This window comes from Pristiophorus japonicus, chromosome 7 (assembly GCF_044704955.1).
Source record: "Pristiophorus japonicus isolate sPriJap1 chromosome 7, sPriJap1.hap1, whole genome shotgun sequence".
NCBI classification, from domain to species: Eukaryota; Metazoa; Chordata; class Chondrichthyes; family Pristiophoridae; genus Pristiophorus; species Pristiophorus japonicus.
This window is the reverse complement of record NC_091983.1, coordinates 158539852-158553416: the sequence shown is the minus strand read 5'-3', so window position 1 is coordinate 158553416 and position 13565 is coordinate 158539852. Positions and strand designations below refer to the sequence as shown.

The following is a 13565-nucleotide window of genomic DNA, read 5'->3' as shown; positions in this document are numbered from 1 at the left end:
GGAGGAGTCCAAATATGAGCACATATTTTGCTAATTTTGAATTGAATTACAGATTTAAAAAAAAAAGGGAACTGGTTAACATGTTCTTACCACTCTGAATGTACTTCTCTAATTGTTCTCTACGTTGTTCTACCTCTGTAGCCGTTAGTGTGAAAATCTTTTTAGGAGGAAAGTGAGGAAGTACATGGGTCCCACATTCTTTTCTCAGCTGAAAAAAAATGCAGGATTATACAGAAGATGTAGAACCCATTCTACAGCTTCAGTTTTCAAACATGTGCAGATTTGTATCAAAGTAATAACACTAAAACATGTTGGTTCTGACCATCTCAGGAGAAACACTATTGCCACTATGTCCTGCTCAATCTTTTACCAAAATATTCACTGTGTAGCTTTAAACATTTTCCCCAAGTATGGTCATAAAACTAAACAAAATTAGGGAAACTCTGCAACTGTCATTTTACTTTGCTAAATACTATGTTTCATAACTGTTCATATTAATTTGCAGTGAAAAACTACCCTTTTGAACTACAGGCAATTGTCTTCGCCTTGAATTTGCCATAGGAGTCATCATCTTTTCATAAAACAAATTTTAACTGGCATTTGCCAGAAAACACATCTATGGTAACTGGGAGCCCAACATTACTACAAGTTTATATGCAAAATAGAATGGAATCATTACTTACTGTCCAGAAATGGCAGAAAATAGTAGTTTCCATTACTCCTTGTAACTACAAAAACACAAACGAATTTAACTCACCTGCTCATGCAGTCCATAGAGTTGACTGTATCGGACTCGACAGTGTAACACTCCATTCACATGAATATTATAGGCCTGCAATAGTAAAATTGGAGTTATAAAATATATTTATTATAAACAGGAATTATCTGGACTTACTTTGAAATTAATATCGTTGTTTTCACATGTTGCCAGCCATCCATTTACTCAATGTTCTGGAATTATACCAAAGAATCTATTTGAATCCATTATCTTTACTGTGCTATCAAGGTGATAACATTTTATATTCCATATGTGGTAGCCCAAAATAGTGTTATTTGCATACAAAAGTTTAATTTGCATGTTCTGGCACTGTTACTTTGGCTCACTGTGGAATGGGCATAGTGGTCAAAAATGTGACAGTGAGAACAGTAATTTTGCTTCCCCTCAATCACAAGTATTTAAGACAAAAAGGCAAGAATAGTCAACATAATGTCGTCACAAGACATACCATTAGGACGTGCATTTAATCTGTCTCAGTTCACGTACGTGGAAATAACCCAATTTCTCTCCTCCCCCTACAATCACATCGAACTGTTTAAAGTCCTTTCATAATATAGACCTATTCCTTGGAGAACAGCTTACAGCACTGTTCTCCCAAGCTTACACTGCAGTTTCCCCTAGTCTTGCTCTGAACTGGCAGCAAATGGAGTATTCAATAGGTTTGTGCATGCATAGTGCAGCCATCACAAATTAGTCAATGTATAAAAGTGTTTTGACAACAGGTATGTCACAATGCACAAAATGCCATAGTTTCTTCAGCATGTCACATGTTACCACCTTTTGCAAAATTGTGCCACACTTGTGGACAGAGCTAGACTGGCAGCAGTGCAAAGACCAGCGAAAAACAGATGTTTTTCCCTGTTGGCCTAAAACTCGAGAAGTTTTATTTCCATCTGGCTTCTGGTTGAGACCCTTGGTTTACTGGAACCGGCAGACTGAGCAAAACATAACAGCTTTAAATGAGTCCACGTTTTTTGCCTCCGCTGCCTACCTGTAATTCCTTCAAATACACTGCCACAAGCAAAATCAAAAACTTCTTGAAACAAATCCAAAATTTGCAGTTTGTTCATTTAAACCAGTATTTGCTAATTCTATTTCTATCTTCTGTATCATTTATTTTCTTCTGAGGTGCCCATTTCATCCCATTCTTTCCAGGATAAATAAATACTACATGCATCTTAATTTTTCATTGTGATGCTAAGGAATCAGCCTCATTGCTTTTCTCTGCACTGTCTCACTTGTGTCTTAGTGATCACAACTTTGCAGAATTCAGAGTACTAGAGTTTTAACATGACATTGTCCAATTTGTATTCTATTTTTGGCTTTATATTTGCTTCAAATTTTATTCTCCTGCAATTTGCAGCCATTTTAAACAACTTTACTTAGCACAACCTTGACATAATAGGAACAGGAGCAGGCCATACAGCCCCTCGAGCTTGCTCCACCATTCAATAACATGGCTGATCTGATCATGGACTTAGCTCCACTTCCCTGCCCGCAACCCATAACCTCTTATCGTTTAAGAAACTGTCTATTTCTTTCTTAAATGTATTCAATGTCCAAACTTCCACAGCTTAGGCATCGAATTCCACAGATTCACAACCCTCAAAGAAATTTCTCCTTATCTCAATCTAAGAATAAGGGGCCACCCATTTAAAACTATGCCCTCTAGTTCTAGTCTCCATTAGTGGAAACATCCTCTCTGCAGCCACCTGGTCAAGCCCACTCAATCTTATATGTTTCGATAAGATCACCGCTCATTCTTCTGAATTCCAATAAATAGAGGCCCAACATACTCAACCTTGCTTCATAAGTCAACCCCCTCATCCCTGGAATCAACCGAGTGAACCTTCTCTGAGCAATCATTACAGCAGCCACCAGTACAAATTGTAACTACGTTCCAAAAGGTATGCCTTTTCATGCGATGAGTAGATGCCAAACCCATACAAATTACTGGTTATGCCACTATTTGCAAAAAGAAAAAAAAAATTCTGAACTTTGGCAAAACTGCCTTCCTGGAGAATCCTTTGTTGCCCTGAAAAGGTAATAGGCCTTCTCCTGTGCATTGTAGTGTCTGCTTCTACATTTATTTGCTAAGCCACTTGAGGGATGAGAGATTCAGTTATGTAATGTATAACTGGTGTCAAATGTAAGCCAGATCAAATAGAGGCGGTTGGTTCCTCCCCCACTCCAGCAGCGGCTGGGTGTCTCCTCCCCTCCAGCACATGGTAAGCACAATGGCTGTGACCACCCTAAAAAATGGCCCACTGACCCTCCCAATGCCTGACCCAGTCAAACCTCAGATCACCTATCTCACCAAAGGGCGCTACTCACCACCGAGCTTACGGCTAACATCTCGCCATAGACAACTAGGCTTATACAGCAGTGCCTGGTCTCCAGTCGTCTTGGACCACCTTGCCACTAGACCAAGACCTTGCTCAGCTAAGCCAGTGTGGTAGCCGGTGTGCAACAGCTACCCCACGTGCATCTTCCACTCCTTTAACATGAAGTTTGGGACCTAGAATGGACATCAACAGCGACAGGCTGGAACGCCACACTGCCATAGTTGCCCGGGAACTTGGACCTTAGATGTCGACATCGCCGCCCTAAGTGAGACCCGGCGGTCAGGGGAACACGGTGGAGGTTACACCTTCTTCTGGAAAGGGAAACTAGAGGAAGAACGCCACCTCCACGGAGTCAGTTTCGCTATCAAAAATGAGCTGATCGACCACCTCAAAGACTCCCCCTGCAGGATTAACGAACGTCTCATGATTCTTCGACTCGCCCTAGCCCGGAATCAATGCGCCAGTCTTCAGTGTGTACGCCCCAACACTATGCGACAGATGAGACCAAAGAGGGTTTTTACTGCAGCCTCGAAAAATCCCTGCCCCACGTCCCTGTGGACAAACTAATCCTCCTCGGTGACTTCAACATCAGGGCCGGCAAGGACACAGCCCTCTGGGGAGGCGTGATCAACAGAGAGGGGTAGGGAAAACCAACTCCAGCCGTAACCTGCTACGAACAAAATGTCTAGAATACAACCTGACCACCACCAACTTGTTACGCCAGAGGGACAAGTTCAAGGGATCATGGCAACACCCTCGCTCCAAACACTGGCACCATCGCGACTGCCATTGTCCGAACCAGGGATTGCAAGGATGTGCGCATCACCCGTGCCATGACAGACCATCGCCTAATCCGTTCCTTCATCATCAACATAGCCCCAAAGCAACGACGGCAGCAGAAGCAGTACCGCAAAAAAGTCAATGCCGGTACACTCAAAGACCCAACTAAGAGAGCCCTATACAGCCAGTGCTTCACTGCTAACCTAGCATGCCTGAGACACAGAATGCCCACAGCGCTTGGTCTGTCCTCCAGGCCTCCATAAACAGTGCCTGCGATGAGACGCTCGGTCACTCAACCAGGAAACACCAGAACTGGTTTGATAAGAATGACCAAGAGCTAATAGATCGCAAGCACAGGGCATTTCTGAGCCTAAAACAACCAACTGGAGAGCAGCAAGGCTCAACAAAAAACCCACAACCAAAAGAACAGATGGTGGGTGAGAAAGCACAGGAGATACAGCAGCTAGCCGACAGCCATGATGTGCGAGGATTCCTCACTGCAGTCAAGGCCACCTACGACCCAAACACCCCACTGCTGGCCAAGAACGGGGAGACACTCAAGACACCGAGGCAGTCAGGGCCCGCTGGAAGGAGCACTTCGAAGATCTCCTCAACCGAGACACTGCTTTTGACGAGAGGGTCCGACTCCATCCCACAGCATGCTACCGGACACCACCTCAGTAAAACCCCAGCCCTGCACGAGTTAGAAAAAGCTTAAGAACAACAAAGCTACGGGAGCGGATGGAATCCCCGCTGAGGCACTGTTGGGGCGAACGTATGACCTAATCTCCCTCATCTGGGAGGGAGGAGAGCATGCCGGGAGATCTGAAACGCAGTGATCATGACCATCTTTAAAAAAAAAAAAGGGGGACAAGTCAGACTGCGGCAACTAGAGGAATCTCCCATCAGCCACTGGGAAAGTAGTCGCTAGAATACGCCTCAACCGTCTTCTCCCTGTGGCTGAGGAGCCCTCCCGGAGTCACAAGTGCAGATTTCGTCCCCTACACAGGGTATAACACACATGATTTTTACAGCACGACAGCTGCAAGAAAAATGCAGGGAACAGCACCAATCCTTGTACATGGCCTTCTTTGTCCTTACAAAGGCCATCGACACCCGTGAGGGTCAACGGAGCGTCGTCCTCAGTTTCAGCTGCCCCCAAAAGTTCAACACCATCCTCCACGACGACATGCAAGCCGCGATCCTTACCAACGGATCCATTGCAGACTCAATCCATGTCCGGGCCGGGGTCAAATAGGGCTGAGTCATCACGCCTACCCACAAATCTTCTTTGCTGCCATGCTCCACCTCACTCAACAAGCTCCCCACTGGAGTGGAATTAAACTACAGAACCTGTTCAACTGTCACCAGGTCAGATCCAAGACCATCGCAACCTCTGCCGTCGAGCTATAGTACGCGGACGACGCCTGTGCACAAAGGCTGAACTCCAAGTCGTAATCAACATCTTCACTGAGGCGTACGAAAGCATGGGCCTTACACTAAACATCCGTAAGACAAAAAGGTCCTCCACCAACCCGCCCCAGTCATCAACATCCATGGCGCGGGCGTGGACAACGTGGACCACTTTCCATACCTTGGGAGCCTCTTAAGAGCAGACATGGACGACGAGATTCAACACCGCCTCTATTGCGCCAGTGCAGCCTTCGGCCGCCTGAGGAAAAATGTGTTCGAAGATCAGGCACTCCAATCTGCCACTAAGCTCATGGTCTACAGGGCTGTGGTAATACCTGTCCTCCTGTATGGCTTAGAGACATGGACCATATAAGTAGACACCTCAAATCGCTGCAGAAATACCAGCTATGTCTCCACAAGATTCTGCAAATCCCCTGGGAAAACAGACAACATTAGTTAGCGCCCTTGACCAGGCCAACATCCCCAGCATTGAGGCACTGACCACACTCGATCAGCTCCGCTGGGCAGGCCACATTGTTTGCAGGCCTGACAAGACTCCCAAAGCAAGCGCTCTACTTGGAATTAGTTCACAGCAAACGAGCCAAAGGTGGGCAGAGGAAACGTTTCAAGGACACCCTCAAAGCCTCCCCGATAAAGTGCAACATCCCCAGATACCTGGGTGTCCCTGGCCAAAGACCGCCCCCAAGTGGAGGAAGTGCATCCAGAAGGGCGCCGAGCACCTCGACTCTCATCGCCGAGAGCGTGCAGAAACCAAGGGCAGGCAGTGGAAAGAGCGTGCGGCAAACCAGTCCCACTCACCCTTTCCCTCAACGACTATCTGTCCCACCTGTGACAGTGACTGTCGTTCTCGTACTGGACTGTTCAGTCACCTAAGAACTCATTTTCGAGCGGAAGTCTTCCTCAATTCTGAGGGACTGCCTACGATTATTTGCTAAGCCACTTGAGGGACGAGATATTCAGCTATGTAATGTACAAGAACATAAGAAATAGGAGCAGGAGTATGCCATACGGCCCCTCGAGCCTGCTCCGCCATTTAATGTCACGGCTGATCTGATCATGGACTCCGCTCCACTTCCCCGCCTGCTCCCCCATAACCTCTTATTGCTTAAGAAACTGTCTATTTCTATCTTAAATGTATTCAATGTCCCAGCTTCCGAGGCAGTGAATTCCACAGATTAACACCCCTCAGAAGAAATTTCTCCTCTGTTTTAAGTGGGCAGCCCCTTATTCTAAGATCATGCCCTCTAGTTCTAGTCTCCCCCATCAGTGGAAACATCCTCTCTGCATCCACCTCGTCAAGCCCCCTCATAATCTTACACATTTCGATAAGATCACTTCTCATTCTTCTGAATTCCAATGAGTAGAGGCCCAACCTACAACTTTTCCTCATCCCCAGAATCAACCTGGTGAACCTTCTCTGAACTACCTCCAAAGCAAGTATATCCTTTCGTAAATATGGAAAGCAAAACTGCACGCAGCATTTCTGGTATGGCCTCACCAATACCTTATATAGCTGTAGCAAGACTTTCCTGCTTTTATACTCCATCCCCTTTGCAATAAAGATACCACTGGCCTTCCTGATCACTTGCTGTACCTGCATACTATCTTTTTGTGCTTCATTCACAAGTATCCCCAGGTCCCGCTGTACTACTGCACTTTGTAATCTTTCTCCATTTAAATAATAACTTGCTCTTTGATTTTTTTTCTGCCAAAGTGCATGACCTCACACTTTCCAACATTATACTCCATCTGCCAAATGTTTGCCCACTCACTTAGCCTTTTTATGTCCTTTTGCAGATTTTGTGTCCTCCTCACACATTGCTGACGATACAAAGATGGGAGGAAAAGCAAACGTGGTTACGTTCATTCAGTCCCTTCTTCCAAATCGTTAATTTAGATTGTAAATAGTTGGGGGTCCTAGCACTGATCCCTGTGGCACCCCACTAGTTACTGGTTGTCAGAGAATGAACCATTTATCCCGACTCTGTTTTCTGTTAGTTAGCCAATCCTCTATCCATGCTAATACATTACCCCTAACCCCATGAACTTTTATCTTGTGCAGTAACCTTTTATGTGGCACCTTGTCGAATGCCTTCTGGAAGTCCAAATACACCCCATCCACTGGTTCCCCTTTATCCACTCTGCTCGTTACATCCTCAAAGAACTCCAGCAAATTTGTCAAATATGACTTCCCCTTCATAAATCCATGCTGACTGTCTGACCAAATTTTGCTTTTCCAAATGTCCTGCTACTGCTTCTTTAATAATGGACTTCAACATTTTCCCAACCACAGACGTTAGGCTAACTGGTCTATAGTTTCTGCTTTTTGCCTGCCTCCTTTTTTTTTAAAATAGGGGCATTACATTTGCAGTTTTCCAATCTGCTCAGACCTCACCAGAATCCAGGGAATTTTGGTAAATTACAACCAATGCATCCACAATCCCTGCTGCTACTTTTCAAGACCCTAGGATGCAAGCCATCAGGTCCATGGGATTTATCTGCCTTTAGTCCCATTATCTTACTGAATACCACCTCCTTTGTGATTGAGATTGTGTTAGTTCCTTTCTCTCTCTCTTTCCCCCCCGCCCCCCCCATAGCCCTTGGCTATCCACTGTCAGAATATTGTCAGTGTCCTCTACCGTGAAGACTGATACAAAATATTTGTTCAGAGTTTCTGCCATCTCCGTGTTCCCCATTCTTAATTCCCCGGTCACGTCCCCAGAGACCAACATTTACTTTAGCCAGCCTTTTCCTTTTTATATATCTATAACTCTTGCTATCTGTTTATATTTTGTGCTATTTTACTTTCATAGTCTATCTTCCCTTTCTTAATAATTTTGTGTCATTCTTTGCTGGCTTTTAAAAGCTTCCCAGTCTTCTGTCCTCCCACTAGTTCTGGCCACTTTGTATGCCCTTGTTTTTAAATTGGATACCGTCCTTTATTTCTTTAGTTAGCCACAGATGGCTATCTTTTCTCTTACACCCTTTCCTCCTCACTAATATATTTTGCGAGTTGTGAAATATTTCCTTAAATGTATACCACTGTTCATCAACCGTCCTACACTTTAATCTATTTTCCCAGTCCACTTTACCCAACTCTGCCCGCATACCTTCATAGTCTCTTTTATTTAAGCTTAGTACGCTGGTTAGAGATCCAACTTTCTCACCCTCCATCTGAATTTGAAATTCAATCATGCTATGATCACTCATTCCAAGTGGATCATTTACCAGGAGATTATTTATTAATCCTCTCATATTACACAAGACCAGATCTAAGATAGCCTGCCCCCGGTTGGTTCTGTTACATATTGCTCAAGGAACCTGTCCCTTATGCACTCCATGAACTCCTCCTCAAGGCTACCCCGACCAATTTGATTTGTCCAATCAATATGGTGGTTAAAATCACCCATGATTATTGCTGTTCCTTTTTACAAGCCCCCACTATTTGCTGGTTTATAATCTGACCAGAGCTGCTACTGTTAGGGGGCCTATAGACTACTCCCACCAGTGACTTTTCCCCCCTTAGTGTTCGTTATCCACATCCAAGCTGTTTCAACACCCTCATCATTTGAGCCAATACCATTTCTTACTATTGCAGTGATTCCATCCTTTATCAATAGAGCTACACTACCACCTTTTCTTTTCTGTCTGTCCTTCCGGATTGTCAAGTACCCCTGAATATTTAATTCCCAGTCCTGGTCACCTTGCAACCATATCCCTGAAATGGCTATCAGATCATACTCATTTGTCTCAATTTGTGCCGTCAGCTCATCTATTTTGTTACAAATGCTACGTGCATTTAGACAAAGTGCCTTTTTGGTTTTTTTTAAAACCCTTTTTCCCTCCCACTTGTTTCCTCTCTCCTTCAAACTCACCATTTTTGCTTTCTAATTCCAGCTTTACTCTCCTCCCTACTGAGTCTATTTTCAGGTTCCCAGCCCCCTGCCAAGCTAATTTAAACCCTCCCCAACAGCACTAGCAAACCCCCCCCACCCCTGCCTCCCCACACGAGGATAATGGTCCTGGCTCTGTTGAGGTGCAACCTGTCCGGCTTGTCCACCTCCCCCAGAAGCGGTCCCAATGCCTCAGGAAACAAAAGCGCTCCCACTTGCACTATCTCTCCAGCCACGTATTCATCTGCTCTATCCTCCTATTTCTGTACTCACTAGCTCGTGGCACTGGGAGTAATCCGGAGATTACTACTTTTGAGGTCCTGCTTTTTAATCTCCCTCCTAGCTTCCTAAACTTTGGCTGCAGGACCTCAACCCTCTTCCTACCTATGTCATTGGTAGTGATGTGGACCACAACCTCTGGCTGTTCACCCTCTTCCCCCCCCCCCAAAAGAATACCCTGCAGCCACTCTGACATCCTTGACCCTGGCACCATATGTAGGTCAGACCAAATAGAGGTGGTAGGTTCCCTTCATTTAAAGGCTTGAGCAAATTATTTTTTTTAATAAAACGACAGTCATTTTTTTCAGTCTACAAGTTGCCACGTTTCCTGAATTCACTTTCTCAACTTGGTGTGGCTGGATTAGGAACACAACCTCTGTTACTAATGGAGTACCATAGTTACTACACTACTGAGTCCCCTGAATATTAAAATATTCTGTCCAGTTTTGGGTGCGGTACTTTAAGATGCCAAAGCAATGGAAAGGGCACAGAAGAGATTTACTATATTAGGTGAGAGGCTTTAGTTATGAAGGAGACTTTGGACAAAGTGAGGCACTTTTCAGTACAACAGAGAAGGTAAGGGTAGAAAAAAAAACTTATTTTATATAGTACCTTTCACGACCACTGGACGTTTCAAAGCCCTTCACAGCCAACGAAGTACTTTTTGAAGTGTAGTCACTTGTGATGTAGGAAACGTGGCAGCCAATTTGCACACAGCAAGCACAAACAGCAATGTGGTAATAACCAGATAACCTGTTTTAATGTTGTTGATTGAGGGATAAATATTGGTCAGGACACTGGGGATAACTCCCCTGGTCTTGTTCAAAATAGTGCAGTGGGAACTTGTACTTTCACCCGAGAGAGCAGACGAGGCCTCAGTTTAACATCTCATCCGAAAGACAGCACCTCTGACAGTGCAGCACTCCCTCAGCACTGCACTGGAGTGTCAGCCTAGATTTGTGTGCTCAAGTCCTTGAGAGTGTGTTCAGGTCCCACTCCAACCTTCAGACTGAGGCACGTGTGCTACCCACTGAGCCACAGCAGATGTTTTACATTGAGGGGTTTTAATGAAGTAAATTAGAGAAAAACTATTTCCACTGATCAATGAATTGGTCATTTGAACACAGGTTTAAGAGCAAAGAAAGGAAAGAGAGGCAAGTAAACTTTAAAAATATATAGATGATATATATATTTATACACACGAACATTCAGTGGGGGAAGCAGTCCCAAACAGCTCTTAAAAAGATAATGGCTAAATGAGAAACATTTTAAAGGATAATGGTGAATAGGCAGTGGAATACGACTGAGTGGATAGCTCTTCCAGTGCCATTGCAGACATGATTGGCCAAATGGCCACCTTCTGTTCTGTAAAATTCCATTTATGCACATTTGATAAAAGTCAAAACATGTTTTAAGTACCAGTCCATAAATCAGTCCATAAATATCTGTAGTGGGTAAAGTCACTAAGGTTTTGAAATACAGCTTATATCACAATGACTAAAAAGTCCCAAGTTTGACTTCCAATCTGTGCTGAGTTGGCTGACCTTCGCTACAGCAGTACGTTCTCAGCACCTTGGGGTAAGGCAGCAAAAATAAAATTAGTCAGGGTTCCACCTCCTATTCATTATCCAGTGATCTCCTACTGCGAGGTGTCTGTTTGGACATCAGGTGAAAACAGGTCAGACATGTCTGATGCCCTGCAGTCAGGTAGCCTGTCAATACTACCTCAGCTCACATAGAATAGCCAAGAAAAAGCAGAAAATGTTGCAAATACACAGGTGGTCAGCACGTAAAAGAAAAAAGATAAGCTAACATTTCACGTTTCGGACCTTCATTTGATTTCCTGCATTTAAGTTAGTTCCCACATCTCTGTCGAGCAAAGAATATACTGGAAGGCTGCCACAGAAACATACCACAAGAGTAAGTGTGCCGGACCAGGGGAGAAATTTAGATGGGGATATGGATGAAGCTGCCAATTCTTCATGGGCAGTCCCTCAGGATCAAGGAAGACTTGCTTCCACTCTTAGCACGAGTTCTTCGGTGGCTGTACAGTCCAATACGAGAACCAGTCTCTGTCACAGGTGGGACAGATAGTCGTTGAGGGAAAGGGTGGGCAGGGAGCCTGGTTTGCCGCACGCTCCTCCCGCTGCCTGTGCTCGATTTCTGCATGCTCTCGGTGACAATACTCGAGAAGCTCAGTGCCCTCCCGAATGCACTACCTCCGCTTAGGGCGATCTATGGCCAAGGACTCCCAGGTGTCAGTGGGGATGTCGCACTTTATCAGGGAGGCTTTGACATAGTAAATTCACGTAGTAAAGGGCCCATTTTATTATTCGACAAATCAATGTTGGTTAGTTTGTTTACATTTGGCAGCATTATGACAACGACAAAAATATTTATTAAAAGGTGGTAGAGAAATACATTTTGTACTTGCTTTAACAAAACAACTTGCGCCAAGCACAATATATTTTTATTGATAACAGGATAAGCTGTGAAATATCAACTAGCCACACAATTTTTGCAAACAAAAGCAGAAAGCGCTAAATATGCAGATCAGGCAAAATTTGTGGAGAAACAAGTCAGTTAACTGACATTTCAGGTCAAATTTCTTCCTCAGGACTCCCAGCTTGCTGATTATTTGCAGGTTTCTATGTTTTTGTTTTCAAATTTCCAATATTTTTTCTCCATTTATTTTTGTTTTTCTCATCAAGTTGAACACCAGTATGGACTGCCTGGCAAAAATGAAAGATTCTGCAGGCTCAGTTAAATAATAGTAGCAGTAAGCACTATCTGCCTGAATATAATGCGAGTAGAATGCAAAATAATATAGGAACAGTAGGCCATTAAGCCCCTTACGCCTGTTCCTCCATTCAATTAGATCATGGCTGATCTGTATCTTAACTCCATTTACCCACCTTTGTTCCATATCCCTCAATATCCTTACCTAACAAATCTATCAATCTTCTTTTCTGTTGTTCTAACCCATGATCCCAAGTCATTGACCTCCTCGAATGCTTCATTTTGCATAGTTCTCAATTATCTTGTTGCTTGGTTGATATTTAGCACTATGCATTTGATTTTCTCTCCATTCCTTTGAAGACCAACTTGTGCTGCTTGTTTTTCCATCTTTAAAATAACTTCTATCCATGTTTTACTGCGTCACTGCAGAGAGCAATGTTAACTGCAAAAATCAAAGTTTATAATTTTTCTTGTTGGATATCTTTGACTCTTTTTGTCTGTATAGTAAAACCGTATTTGCTTTCCTTGTTATAGTCTAGCACAATGAAAAATAAAAAGGGTGCCTGTATATCAGCTTGAAGAGTCCTCCTTTAATCTAAAAAAGGCCATGTATCACCATCCAGGGATTGTATTACTGTGGTATTGTCATACATCAAGATGGCATAATATGACTATTTGGAATGCCATATGCATTCAGAATTCTGAACATTTAACTGCAATGTGTTAAGGCCTTCTTAAATCCACAAATAGTGGTGCTGGAATTCCGATGTCCCGGGTCCATACGAAGTTTCTACGGACCTGGGAAGGCATTGGAAAAGCTGGTTTTCACCGTGCAATGCGCTCTGTCAATCCCGATCTGTCAAGTTTCTAGCTTGACAGATCATCCCCAGATCGTGAGCGAGGACATTTGCAGGGCAAGATTTCCGATATTTATGGATATCTTTCCCAGCAAATGTCTTCCAAAATTTTGTGCTTGAAAAGCCTACTTTTACAGGTGCAAGTGTTTGAAAATACACAAAACATTTTAAAATAGTTATAAATACACATTATATTCTTAAAAACCCTCCCCACTACAGTAAGTTTATTTTTAACCATAATTTAAAAAAACTTTAAAAATCGGGAATATATTTTATTTTTGGCAATTTCAATTAATTTTGTGTGGTCTGTTTATTTTTTTATTATTTTGTGTGGTCTGTTTATTTTTTATTATTTTGTGATTGCTTTTGTTCCCATTAATAGCACTGAGAACTCATATGCGAGTCTCAGTGCTATTAATGGGAACCTGTGAAATACTTACCAGATTGGCTGCATCTTCCA

General features: G+C 43.5%; 1 protein-coding gene across 7 annotated transcripts in view; it reads right to left on the bottom strand.

The window, feature by feature from the left end:
* Nucleotides 1-13565, bottom strand: part of snx17 (sorting nexin 17) — an 86154-nt gene that overhangs the window by 54654 nt on the left and 17935 nt on the right. For all 7 annotated transcript variants that reach the window (XM_070885448.1, XM_070885454.1, XM_070885452.1 and 4 more), the window contains exons 2-3: nucleotides 758-832; nucleotides 91-208 (exon numbers count right to left, since the gene is read on the bottom strand). In XM_070885448.1, the coding sequence (XP_070741549.1) occupies nucleotides 91-208; nucleotides 758-832 (193 nt within the window). The remainder of the gene's footprint in view (nucleotides 1-90; nucleotides 209-757; nucleotides 833-13565) is intronic.